This window comes from Engraulis encrasicolus, unplaced genomic scaffold (assembly GCF_034702125.1).
Source record: "Engraulis encrasicolus isolate BLACKSEA-1 unplaced genomic scaffold, IST_EnEncr_1.0 scaffold_253_np1212, whole genome shotgun sequence".
Classification (NCBI taxonomy): Eukaryota; Metazoa; Chordata; class Actinopteri; order Clupeiformes; family Engraulidae; genus Engraulis; species Engraulis encrasicolus.
This window is the reverse complement of record NW_026945537.1, coordinates 1-14,812: the sequence shown is the minus strand read 5'-3', so window position 1 is coordinate 14,812 and position 14,812 is coordinate 1. Positions and strand designations below refer to the sequence as shown.

Here is a 14,812-nt window from a genome sequence, read left to right as displayed (position 1 = left end):
CTTAACGATCTCAACTCCTTTCTCTGCCTTTCCATTTGCCTTTGGATAGAGGGGGCTTGAGGTTGTGTGCTGAAACCCATACTCCTCCGCAAATCTCTGAAACTCTTGGCTGCTATACTGTGGGCCGTTGTCACTGTGGACGACCAGTGGAATGCCATGTCTGCTAAATATGCTTTTCATGCGTGTGATAACAGCACTGGCAGATGTGCTGCTTAGCTGCACTGCTTCGGGATAGTTGGAGTGATAGTCTATCACTAAAAGAAAGTCTTTTCCATTTACGTGAAAGAGATCTGTTCCAACTTTTTGCCATGGCTCTGTTGGCATTTCGGGGATCAACATGGGCTCTTTGGCTTGCTTGTATCTGTGTTTTAGGCATGCCTCACACTTACTGGCCATTGTCTCGATGTCTCTGTTTATCCCTGGCCAATAGACAGCATCCCTGGCTCTTGCTCTGCATTTTTCTATGCCCAGATGCCCCTCATGGATTCTGTTCAGCATGTCTTCTCTCATAGATGCAGGGATGACGATGCTGTTCTGTCTTAGCAGTAGGCCATTTGACATGCTCAGCTCTGCCCTGATAGAACAGAATTGTGGAAGTGTCCCTTTTTTCCAACCCTTTTTGAGTTTTTCTGCCACTGCCTGCAGTGTTTCATCCTGCTCTGTTTCTTTTGCAGTCTTCTTGAGCACCCTGTCTGACACTGGGAGGGAGGAGACAACTAAGTTAATGTGCCTTTCAACCTCTTGGGATGATTTTGTTTTGGCCTTTCTATCTGGCGTGACTGCTTGTGGCGGTACGGGTGCTCGGGACAGTGCGTCAGCTAAGACTATGTATTTTCCTGGTGTGTAGACTAAATCCATGTCATATCTTTGTAGCCTCATCATCATACGTTGGATCCTGGGAGACATGTCATTCAGATTCTTTTTGTAGATGGAGATTAGTGGTTGGTGATCTGTTTCACATGTGAATGTGGGCAGCCCATATATGTATCCATGAAATTTGTCACACCCAAACACTAATCCCAGTGTCTCTTTCTCAATTTGGGCATACCTCATTTCGGTTTCGGTCATTGATCTTGATGCATACGCGACTGGTCGCCAGTGGCCAGCGTCGTCCGCCTGGAGCAGCACGGCTCCCAATCCGTCTTTGGAGGCATCTGTGGAGAGTTTGATTTTGCGAGAGGGATCAAAGAAGGTAAGTACTGGTTCTTTAGTAAGTGTCTGTTTAAGCGCCTCCCACTCTTTGTCATGTCTGTCTGTCCACTCGAACCCTCTGTCTTTTTGCAGCAGCTCACGGATGGCTACTGTTTTTGCAGACAGATTTGGAATGAACTTGCCTAGGAAATTCACCATTCCCATTGCTCGTAGAACTCCCTTCTTGTCTGTGGGGGCTGGCATGGCGAGAATAGCCTGGACTTTGTTGTGATCTGGCTCTACGCCTTCCCCGGATAGCTTGTCACCCAGGAATGTTATCTCTCTGGCCCCAAACTGGCATTTGTTTTCATTTAATTTTAGCCCGCTAGACTGAATTCTTTTCAGAAGGGTCAGCAGCCTGTCATTATGCTGTTGTAGTGTTGTGCCCCATACAATTATATCATCGATGAAGACCCGGGTGCCCTCTAGTCCCTCAATGATTGTTTCCATCGCTCTATGGAAAATTTCAGGGGCTGACTTAATTCCAAATGGCAGTCTAAGAAAGCAGTATCTGCCAAATGGTGTGTTGAATTTTGCCCCTGCCATCTCACTTATGATCTCTTCTCTTGTTGGTATCTGGTAATGTTCTCTTTTAATGTTCTCATTGAGATCTTTGGGGTCTAAGCACACTCTTAACTCACCATTGGGTTTCTTTACACATGTAATGGAGTTCACCCAGTCCGTCGGCTCCTCGATGGGCTGAATGACTCCCAGACCCACCATTCTGTCCAGTTCCTTTTTCAGGCTGTCACGGAGTGGCGCTGGTACTCTCCGTGGTGCGTGTATGACTGGCTTGGCATCACTTTTCAGCTGGATCTTGTATGTGAAGGGCAGTGTTCCTTGCCCTTTAAACATCCCTGGAAACTGGCGCGCTATGTCTTTTGCTGTGTTCATGTTTGGCTCAATTTCACTGTTGAGCTGGAAGACTCTCTTCACTAGCCCCAGGTCCTCACATGCTCTGTCCCCCAGCAATGATTCGTGGTCCTCTGGAACCACAACAAACATGAGGTGTTGTGCTTTGCCTTTCCCCTGTATTGTCAGCCGACACACCCCCTTGGTTTCAATTGGCTGGCCATTGTATGTTTTCAGTGGGACCGTGCGGGTCTGAATTTTTGGCTTCTCTGTCAGTGCTTTAAGGTCTTTTACACTTATTAGGTTGGCCTTTGCCCCTGTGTCCAGTCTGAACACTACTACGGCTCCATTGACTAACAGAGGTGCCACCCATTTATCTGGCTGCACCGCATTTACTGCCAACCCTTTCTGTTCTCCACTGCCAGACTGTGTTTCCTTTGCCCCATCACGGACCATGTACACAAATTCTTCATCACTGGGCTCACTGTCTTCATTCACTACATGGACATTACGGCCCTTCTCCTTTGACATACACATTCTGGCATAGTGGTTCAGCCCGTGACATTTGGAGCATGTTTTCCCAAAAGCTGGGCACTGTCTGGGCTTGTGCTGGCCTCCACATCGTGTGCAGGTAAATTCTCTGTCTCTAGTCCTATCTTCTCTGTCGCCGCTCCTCGGTATTTTTCCTTTGCCCCTAACGTCCCTGAAACGATCATTCCCGCGCCACTGTCCTTTGGAAACAACATCCACGTCCCCATGCATTTGCGCGGGCTGCTGGGCTATTGCTAGTTCTTTATCTTCGCCATCAAATTTTTCAGCATGTTGCTTAGTTAACTCCCTTGCCTGGCATATTTGCACAGCATTCTCCAGTTTTAGGTCGGCCTCACTCAGCAACTTTTCCCTGACTTTCTTGTCACGTACCCCAAACACAATCTGATCACGTATCAATGAATCCTTCAATGCACCGAAGTTGCATGTTCTAGCTTTTAGCTTGAGGTCGGTGAGGAAAACATCGAACGTCTCCCCATCCCGTTGCATCCGAGATCTAAAGATGTACCTTTCGTAGGTCTCATTCTTTTTAGCCAGACAGTGATCATCAAACTTCTTCAGTACTACGTCTAACTTGTTCTTGTCTTCCCTGCCGGTGAAAGTAAACGTATTGTATACCTCTATTGCTTCCGTCCCTGCAAGAGTTAGCAACAGTGCTACTTTCCTCTTCTGAGCGGACTCCTCCACATCGATCGCTGCCAGGTACAGCTCAAACTGCTGTTTAAACGTCCTCCAGTTGGCATCAAGGTTCCCTGTAAGCTTCAGAGCCGCTGGTGGCTTTATTGCATCCATTCCTGGTACCATGTAAAGTTATGACTTGTAGAATAAAGGGATAAACCGTGTTCTCAGTCGGAGTCTTTATTTACGTGGCTTCATGGTTTGCCTGTTACACTTGTTCTGGTGTCTTGCGTACAGTTCATGTATTACAGTGCCGTAACCACCACACTGCCACCCAGTGGTCATATGATATCATTACAATGTCTATCTCTCTCTCTCACACACGCACACACACACACACACACACACACACACACACACACACACACACACACACACACACACACACACACACACACACACACACACACACACACACTCTATATCTCTCTCTCTCTCACACACACACACACACACACACACACACACACACACACACACACAAACACACACACGGGCACGGACACATGCGACACATGCGTATGCACACACACACACACAATGATTACTTCAAAAAAGGTTGCACCCAAACCATATGTCTAAACTTTGTGTGTGTGTGTGTGTGTGTGTGTGTGTGTGTGTGTGTGTGTGTGTGTGTGTGTGTGTGTGTGTGTGTGTGTGTGTGTGAGAGAGAGTTTTGCTGTATGCGTGCACTAGTTTTCATATGAAAAAAAAATCTTAGAAATGTGCAAAATTATCTCAGAAGCGGTTCCTCACCAACTAAATATTATGCTTTCACCATAAATGTTGTATAGGCCAAGGTCCTGTATGTCCTCTTTATATGTCCCGTATGTCATATACACTCACCTGGTACAACTGCTCATTGAGGCAAATTTCTGATCAGCCAATCACATGGTGGCAACTCTATGCATTTTTTGCATGTAGACATGGTTGAGATGATCTGATGCAATTCAAACCGAACATCTTAATAGGGAAGAAAGGTTATTTACATGACGTTGAACATGGCATTGCTGTCAAGCTGAAAGGGCTTGATTTGAGTATATCAGAAAATACTGATCTACTGGGATATTCACAAACAGCCATCTCTAGGGTTTACAAAAAATGGTACGAAAAAGAAAAAAATGCAGTGAACAGCGATTCTGTGGGCAAAAATGCTTTGTTGATGGTAGAGTTCAGAGGACAATGGCCAGACTGATTTGAGCTGATACAAAGGCAACATTAAGTCCAATAACCACTCATTACAACCGAGGTATGCATAAGAGAATCCCTGATTACACAGGACATCAAATCTTGAGGCAAATGGGATATAGCAGCAGAAAACCACATTCTGCGCCACTCCTGTCAGCTAAGACAATAGAAGATTGGAAAACAACATGAAAACATGGGTCAACCCTGCCTTACATCAACGTTTCAGGCTGGGGATATAATGACAAAAAGATATTGTCTTAGCACAATTTGGACGAATTAGTACCAATTTATCTTTGTTGGAATGCCATAGCCCAGTGGTTCTCAAACTTTTTGTGTGAAGTACCACCTGAGAAAATATTGAGCTCTCCGAGTACCACCTTGACAACCAACATTAGAATATCGCAGCAAAGGCCTTCCATATTCACTTTTGCCAGTCACTACATGGTCACATTCAGTGCAAGTTTGTTTTTAAATTTCTTGCTTGCCTAGTTTTATTCTTCATTATGTTTTCAGATTCATACAATTCAATATTACAAAATGTGAGACCGAAGAGACATTTTCAACTGCAACAACTTGATCAGCCTTCAAATCAATGCACAAAAAAATAATTCTTCCAAGTACCACCAGAGATGTCTCAAGTACCACCAGTGGTACACGTACCACAGTTTGAGCACCACTGCCATAGCCTACCCAAGTATTGTTGCAGGCAGTTTAGGCAGTTCTGAAGGCAAAAGGCCGTCCAACCCAGCACTAGAGAGGTGTTCCTAATTAAGTGGCCGGTAAGTGTAGATGTGTATGCATTTCAAGGGCTGAGAAGAACCATAAGGGCTGTAGTTGTAGTGGTTTTCCCCCTCTGCTGGACACTGTCAGCTATTACATTGATGTGGCCTTTTCTGCAAGTCAAAATAGCTATTAGCCGTGGCCTCTGGGTTTGTGATAAAATGCACAATGTCATCGCTGACTGAAGTTTTTATCCAATATTTCGCTATGACATAAGTCTATGGATATTCTCTCATTTACAATTTTGAATTTAATAACCTCATGGATTAAATGTTGAATATTACCTAAGATGTTTTCACTGAGAAATTGTTTCCAGAGTGTGACACTTGATGATGATGTCCAATTGAACTGATGTTGTAATGTCCATCTAACTAATGTAAATATTGTGTAAAATACTTTGGGTCACCTCTAATGAGTAATTTGCCAATGAATGAGCCTTGTGCTCATGACCAGCTAATGGATGAGCTTAGTGCTCTAAGTCAGGAGTGTCAAACTCAAATTGACTGAGGGCCAAAAACAAGATCTGGAACGAAGTAGCGAGCCAAATTGAATATTTAAAAAAACTGACTAGAATTCATGCACTTAATACTCTTAGTTACTTTTCACACACACACATTCTTTCTCATCACATATGGTAGTTCAAATTTACTGCACATATTGTGTTGCATATGAGTGTGAACTGTTTCATTTCGCTGGCTGGACCCACTCATATTCCTGTGACAATTTCACGCTCGAGTCATGACATCCCGGCTCTATGGGATCAGGTGTTCACTAATTGGGATGAACATTACTAGACGTTTCATCTTTGTATGTGCAAGTTTGAAAAATGCCAAAATGTGATTTGAAATAAAACATGGAGCAGAGTGTGCGACATTAAAAAAAACTAAAATTGAAAATAGGAGACATAGACCATAAAGTCACTCATGTGATCACACATTCATCCCATCAAAGGGTTTTTTAGTTTATTTATATAGTATATTATTTTTATTTTTATATGTAAATTACTGAAAGGAACAGACAAGCAAGTTAACAAACAAACAAATAAATGAAAATAATTGAACAAACTGACTCACTACATAAATACCATTAGCATAAATAACAACAATCACATACAAAACAAAACGGTCATTGTGCATATCCCTAGAAAATAAGACTAAAGTAATATAATGGGTGGGAAAACATTTGAAAAGTGTATTTTTTATTTTTCAATCACCAGCATTATTCATCCTTACTAGTGTTTCTGAGAAGCAAAATGAAGGCCTTTCTCACACTAGTGCATAATGTGTCATACATGAATGAATCAAATACAGCAGTAAGTGAACAAATAAATAAATACGCACATGAATAACACACTATTAGTATAAATAGCTAAAATGCAATATTTTTTTAAAGGAAAGTGCATATCCATAGGCAATAAGGCTAAAGTGAAATAATGATCAGAAAACACAAAAAAGTGCAATGAGTTTTTCTAAGGCACAGGAGGTATACATGTAGATATTATACTCATACAATCAATCATAATGTCGATGCATAAAAAATATACACACTATTAAGGAATTATAATTTGTTGCCCTCACTCTTTATTACACACAGTTTGTAAACTGTGCAAAACACATGCATGCACGTACACCACACACACACTGTGAGAAGCTTGAAAGTAACTATCCAACTATCCAAGACAAGTTTAAGCTAAACGAAAACACATAAACATACATATAAATAAATAAATATAGATAAATATAAATAAATAAATAAATAAATAAATGAATGAATGAATGAGCTAAGCTACCTCACTCACAGACACATTGACATGAACAGGCAGGATCTTCAGCGGCTGCTGACTCTGTGTGTAAAAGTAAGGATACACTTTCTCCATGAAGGTGTGTGTGTAGGTGTGTATATGTGCTTTGCTGTCCGGGTCTGTAAAGGTCACATGACCAGCGTCCAGGTCAAGCTTCACCCTGATTTGCTGTAGCCTCGGGGCCGTGCCAAGTGCATTTCGAGCTGTGTTGTTCGAACTTTGCTGTGTGTGCCGCTGCGTTTGGGGTGTGTGTATCTGCGTTTGGGGCGTGTGCAGTGGTGTTTGGTGTGTGTGTGGCAGTGTTTGGAGTGTCTGAAGAGGATTCTGGTGTGTGTGGTTAGGCGTCTGTGTGTAGACTGGTTTGGTCACAGATGAGGACGTCAGGGCACTGTACCTGATAGAAAAGTATTTGTATTGTATTTAATTTGTGTTTAGCCGGATCACACCGCACTCTCGATTAAAAGGTGCCAAACATAAACAAAAACTGTGTAAAATTGAAAGAAAAATGTCTGCACACTTAAATCCCCTTTGTGTTCTTTTTAATAGCAATTAAAAGCTATTAAAAAGAACACAAAGGGGATTTATTGTATTTAATTTGCAATTCATAATCATCCCCCCCCCGCCCCACACACACACACACACACACATAGAACACACACACACATGCGCGCGCACAAAAAATGCATACCTTCCGTCCCTGTGGTGGATGACCCAGAATCCTTCTTCTGGCACGGTCCTGCACTTCCTCTTCCTGTCGCATGACTCGGTGGCCACGCCCACAATCCACAGCTCCACCCCACCCACAGCCACATCCCAGCAGTGCGTTCCGGAACGGAAGCCCTCGGAACCCAGAATCTCCTCGTATTCCCAGAATCGTTCTGGATTGTCGGGCAGGTCAGCTCGGGTTCCGTTGTCCCACACCTGACAAGGAAAGCAAGACACATTTATGTCTACAGTGCATTTCATCCAGCTGTGGCATAACGATTATTTATTATATGGTGTGACGTCATCGGTCGAATGCTCCATTCATTTAAATGGGGCTCCCCAACGTTCGCACGTCTGTTATTTTTCGATAACGGACGTGTTGGTCTATAACAGACCGCTGTCAACGGCAACAAGACTTTTCACTGCTAAAGCGACTTTTCAACAAGACTCTAATCAGCTGCTGTGATAGACAACACCTGTTGTCCTGGCTACCTAGCTGTTGCCTAGCGGTGTTCCACAACGGCACTGTTTTGTTTTGCGCAGCAACAATCTTTTGACATGAAAAACTATAATAAACTTAACATTAAATAGGCCTAAAGAAATGTCCCCGCCATGTGTGAATCATTTATGTATATCCATATAATAAGCGGGTTAACGTTCGGCGAGTCGGTCGCTTTGTGGAATAGCAGCACTTCAGAGAGAACAAGACCCCTCCGCTCCGCGTCGAGGTCTAAAGATTCTCTCTGTCGTGCTGCTATTCCACGGTAGCGACCTTCTCGCCGAACGTTAACCCTTACTTATCACCCAGTGAGCAGACGGAACGTCTTCTGATTGGCTGAGCAGGTGTCCATTATTCCCCGAGAGCAGGACACCTACGATGTATTGCGGGCATTTGGGCGTCTATCCTAACTTTCACTGCCGTTAGTAATTCTAAACTGCAGGTTTAGATGAACGTGTCCCGATATCAAGGGAGAATGGACTTGATGCTGCGCCGTCGGGCGGTTGGAACGCTCCGCCTCGTCCATTATTTCCCTTGATGTCGGGACACCTCGTTGGCCGTTATTACTTACAGAATTGGTTGTAGCCTCTATCTGCCAATGGGCCAGCGGGCCCATTCATTCTTTTCTGAAAATACTCTACTGCACATAATAACAGCATTGATATGACAATACAGGACAGAGAGCCTTAAGTAAAAGACTAAGACTGGGTCATTACAACTTTGGTAGTAGTAGAGTTGTAACAAATTCTAATAATAATACACAAAGGCAATTCGAAACACTTTACAGAATTAAAACATTAAAATAAAAGAATTGAAGTAGGGCAAGTTAGGGGTCACCTGGGTCAGATCTTCAGAAAGCTGTAGGAAGCGGTGGGCCGTGTTTGGGTCCAGAAGCACTGGGACTGAGGAGGACAAGCACATGCACGCACGCGCACACACACACACACACACACACACACACACACACACACACACACACACACACACACACACACACACACACACACACACACACACACACACACACACACACACAGCCATCAATGCACACATTCAAGCTAACACCCACACCCCACATTATACTGTCCATCAGAAATCTTGTATCGGCACTTTTTTCTTTTTAAATTATTTTATATTCGTTCTTTATTCATTAGCCTATATAAAATATTGATCAGTACTGCTGGTCAGTGTCTGTGAGTATCTGATCCATCATTTAATAACCAACTTCAATGTCGATTTCTTTATTTAATCTTATTTTTTTTTTAAATATTGATTTTAAGTAAATTTTGTAAAATAGTATCTGCTAGACCAGTGTTTCCCAACCTTTTTTGTCCTGCGTACCCCCTAAGCAATATTGTCACATAATGAGTACCCCTTCACTCATGCTCTATATTTGTTCCTCTATCCCCATGTGACTATACTCCATACATTTGTTATTTTTACATTTTTCCAAGCACCCCCTGAGGTGTGCTCGCGTACCCCTAGTGGTACACGTACCCCTGGTTGGGAAACACTGTGCTAGACAGTGCCGACATGCATGTGTAAATGCAGACACATATTAAAATGGACAGTAGGGGGCGATCTTGATTCTGTTTTGCCAGACTCTTGGCAGGTGCTCTAACACACACACACACACACACACACACACACACACACACACACACACACACACACACACACACACACACACACACACACACACACACACACACACACACACACACACACACACACACACACACACACACACACACACACACACACACACACACAAACACAGGTAGGCTATACATTACTAACAGTAGGGGGAGATCTTGCTCATGTGTTGCCAGACTCTGTGGCGCAGGTTCCCCAGATGTTTGACCACGTCCAGCAGGGCTCTCACACTCATGGAGTGGTCAGGTGCACTGGACGTAACTCTGCAACACATGTACACACACACGCATATGCACACATACAAGCATGCACATACACATGCACGTACACATGCATGCACGCACGCACGCACGCACGTGCACACACACACACACACACACACACACACACACACACACACACACACACACACACACACACACACACACACACACACACACACACACACACACACACACACACACACACACGCACACACGCACACACACACACACACACATATGAGGCAATGGCCCTTTCTTGTCCTTATTATTCATATCAAAAAGTCAAATTGAGGTCAATTGAATTGAATTTAAGTCACCAGGGATTTCACATGTTGATTGGTAATAAAAAGAAATTAAAAATGTGCTTACCTTAGTGTCAGGTCCTTGAAATTCTGTAATATATACAGTAAATGAATAGCATGTAGCCATAGATAGTATATACATATACAGTACATCCTATAATGTAAAGGATTATATGTTCAATTTGTTATTTCTTTATGACATTTTAGAATGAGATAGATAGAGAGAGAGAGAGAGAGAGAGAGAGAGAGAGAGAGAGAGAGAGAGAGAGAGAGAGAGAGAGAGAGAGAGACTCACCTGTAGAAAGGTGACATCGTCCGCTCCCATGGCCAGCTCAATGAGTTCAGCTCTCCTCGCCAGGGCCACTGCAGCCTCCTCCACCTGTTATGTTACCAGGAACACACATCTGGATTGGACTGGGACCGAAAAAAACCAAAACAAAACAAAAAAACGGCCCATGCTTTTTTGTGGCATAGATCAAAAATGAAATGTTGGCTTAAGCCAGCTGTGACAGCCGGCCCATGCGGCCGCCCATTGAAAGCAGTTTGCATGACACACCAACCCACAGCAGAACTTCACTCTCCTTAAACCACTATTAAATGTCTGTTACAGTTAAAACTGACATGTTGGCATAAGCCAGCCCTGACCAACAAACTTTGAATGGTTGAAACGCAGAACCACCATTTTTGCAATGTTGGGAGAAAAAAAAGTCAAAAGTCGAAAAAATGTAAAATGAATATTTTCAATCAGTGGCTGTTCAGTATAGGGGCCACAACAGGGACCAGGAGCAAGTCTACAGGGGCACTGACCTAGCCAGGCCGTGCCCTCCTAGTGACGCAAGAGCTTCAGCGTTTCTACCAGTCAGGTCAAGAGTCAATCCAAGTAGGCCTACTTTCTGAGTTCCCGCAAATACGGGAACTCCTCTCACTTTGTTGATAAGCAAACAACCATCAGCAAATAAAGGGAGGCGGGTCAACCATGCCATTTGGGATATGTTAATTGTTATGCACTTGGTCAGACCAAGTCTCGAAGAAATTCGAACGCCGATGACAATCAGGCTAGCCCTGACCCAGTTTAACCCTAGCACCGTCTATGTGCAAAACACATCACCTCCTCTTTCTTGTCCTCCATCTTGCTCCTCTTCCTCTGCTCCTCCTCCCTCAGGGCAGCAATGCGGGCCTCCTCCTCCTCCCTCAGGAAGCGACGGAGCTCCTCAAACTCCTGTTTTATCTGCTGCTCCGTTCGCTCAGACTGGGCCTGAAAGGGTTAAAGAAATCATTTTGCCATATTCTATACATCTACTGTATATTGTGTCTGTTCTCATTGGGAGGTTTGTTGCCTTGTCATTCATAGCAGAGGCCGTGCAATGGCCATATTGGACAATTGCTTGGGGCCCTCAATAGACAGCACCACCATGGTAAATACCAGCATAAATAAATGAAGAGGGCCCCAATGTCTATATTTTGCTTAGGGCCCCCAAATGGGTAGAACCGCTGCTGTATATATTGTCTATTTAGCAAAACTAGAGACAAGTACTATTAGGATATGTGGAACATAAATAATTGTGGATTGTGTTATTACTTCATTTTATGTATTATTCATAGTTTACAGTAAAATCATCAGGCTGACAAACCTTGATGTGAGTGATAGCCTCGACACAGCGAATCTGGTGAATTTCCAACTTGTCAGCCAGGGCCCTCAACCTGGCTCTAATGGAATCCTGATGGAGGGAATTAAACATCAATATCAATGTCATAGAAATAGCCATAAAACACACAGATGCACTCGCACACTGCAATGTAATAATGTAATGACTGACATCGCATGTACACTGAAATTGTCTTTGGGGCAGCCGTGGCCTAATGGTTGGTTAGGGAGGTGGATTTAAGATCAGAGGGTTGCAGGTTCGAATACCACGCCTGTCCTCCCTACACCTCTATCCATGGCTGAAGTGCCCTTGAGCAAGACACCTAACCCCACATTGCTCCAGGGACTATAACCAATACTCTGTATCTAAACACCTGTATGTCGTTTTGGATAAACGCATCAAGTAAGTGTAATGTAAATGTGACGTACCGCACACACACACATAAACATTACACACTCAATACACACCCTGCGTTGGTCAGCTGCCTTGCTGATTGAGATGAAGGTGTGCGTGGGGTGCAGAGTGGACACACACTCCAGACACACCATCTCCTCCTCCTCCTCACAGAAGAGGCTCAAGGGCTGGGAGTGTTCCCGGCAGAGAGGAGGAGACGCGTGCGGAGAAGGAGAAGGTAACGAGGGGAGGTGCTGTGGTTCCTCTTTCTGGTGGAACACTGAGAAGAAGAGAAGAGAAGAGAAGAGAAGAGCAGAGAACAGAAGAGAACAGAACAGAACAGAACAGAACAGAAGAGAAGAGAAGAGAAGAGAAGAGAAGAAACATTAAGGACTCACCCACAGCAGACAAAAACATGCACACACGCATGCACACATGAATGCACACGTGAACGCATGCACAAACACATACCGTTCCCATTTGTGATTTCATTGGAAAGGTACTTGTAAGTGAGACAGAGAAGGGATTCCCCTTTTTTCCCAAAACACAAGTTGGTATTTGGTAAGTATTACAGTTTTGACCAATCATGTCTCTTCGTCTTATGCATTATGTGTGTACAGAGTGCGATATTTCCTGTTGCAAGACCCTGAACCGCTTTGTGCAGAGACAATGCTATAACCGTATTGTCAACAAAATTGTCATGACTTACTGTAGTCTTAATATGATACTAAAGTCTCCCTGTAATGTCTTAGATATATTTGAGTATTTTGAGCAAAGAGTGAATCTGACAGGCCCATCTGCACAAAGAGGCTACGACAGTGCAGTGTACCCAGCATGCCCACAGAGATAGGAGTGTTATCTGCAACACACAGTGAGCCTTCCCACCCAGATACCCAACACATTAGCAGCAGCCTGTATGTGTGTGTGTCTGTGTGCGTGTGTGTGTGTGTGTGTGTGTGTGTGTGTGTGTGTGTGTGTGTGTGTATGTATGTGTGTGTGTGTGTGAATGTGTGTGTTCACCGTAGGCCTGGCATGCGTTCCTGAGCGCCAGGTTAATGGGGAGACACTGCAGGTCCCTGGACGACCTCCGTCTGCAGACGGGACAGCGACCCCTCTGGCTCTGAAACACACAAACACACACACGCACACGCACACACACACACACACACACACACACACACACACACACACACACACACACACACACACACACACACACACACACACACACACACACACACACACACACACCATAACATAACTAGGGCTTGGACTCGATTAAATGTTTTAATCAAATTAATCTACAGGCTTTGGAATTGATTAATCAAATTAATCGCATTTTAATCGAATTTAAATATCTGACTTGAGAACAGTGAAAAACTTGTTTTTTCACATGGATTTTGAATAATTACGATAAAGAAGCTTAGTCTAAAAACATTATACATTTTTAAAAGAAGGGAGAACTCTTCTCAATTTCAGCAGGCTGTTCACCATCAGGCGTAATACTGCCCTCCACTGGTCTAATCCAGAACTATGTAGCTATATTATACTGCGATTAATTTTTAAAATCGTGTTAATTAACTAATCGCATTGTGTGATAAATTAATCTAAATTAATGCATTCATTTCCCAGCCCTAAACATAACATAACATAACATAACATAACATAACATAACATAACATAACATAACATAACATAACATAACATAACATAACATAACATAGCATAACTAGAAATGCACCCAGAGTGTGCAGACCTCCGCCAAGGAAGTTAAGTTTGTTTTTAGACACATACAGTAGGATATTTGTGTCATTTATGCAGGTTTATACACACCATTAGTGTGTTCAGAGAATTAAACAGTCAAGTTGAAACTAGATTATATCTGTATTTTTTATAATTACCATGTCCTTGATTAACTGTGGTCTGTTTTGTTCACCTGTGTGATTGTGGTATTGGCAAAGTGCTACATGCTATATTGTGAACTTACTATGCACTGTCCTATAAATGCACTTATTGAAGGTCAGAAGTTGCTGGTCACATTGTTATAAACAGTTTTGATGATTGGCAGCATGCCCTTATTACCATTTAAAATTTCACAGCTATTTCATATCACACTTTAAAGACTAAGTGGAATTATACCAATTGTATCAGCCTAATCCAGCCTTGTGCTTACTACAAGATAAAAATCAACCTACTTTGAAAACTTGTGATCACATGCTAGTAGAACTGTAGGCCTATGATTAGTGAAGGGAATGTAATGATTTTGACCAACAAAACTGAAACAACCACAGAGACAACCATATGGTTAG

At 43.2% G+C, this 14,812-nt stretch overlaps 1 protein-coding gene across 1 annotated transcript; it reads right to left on the bottom strand.

Moving 5' to 3' along the window:
• Window positions 1-7,018: 7,018 nt before the first annotated feature.
• On the bottom strand, window positions 7,019-13,623 carry LOC134442833 (E3 ubiquitin-protein ligase TRIM35-like; the record flags this gene model as incomplete). The annotated part of the gene is made up of 10 exons (XM_063192786.1): window positions 7,019-7,433; window positions 7,728-7,960; window positions 9,081-9,145; window positions 10,044-10,162; window positions 10,532-10,554; window positions 10,760-10,843; window positions 11,573-11,719; window positions 12,096-12,182; window positions 12,578-12,783; window positions 13,524-13,623. Coding segments are annotated over 10 exons (1,479 nt in total), but the record flags the coding sequence as incomplete, so codon positions are not given.
• Between the last annotated feature and the right edge of the window lie 1,189 nt (window positions 13,624-14,812).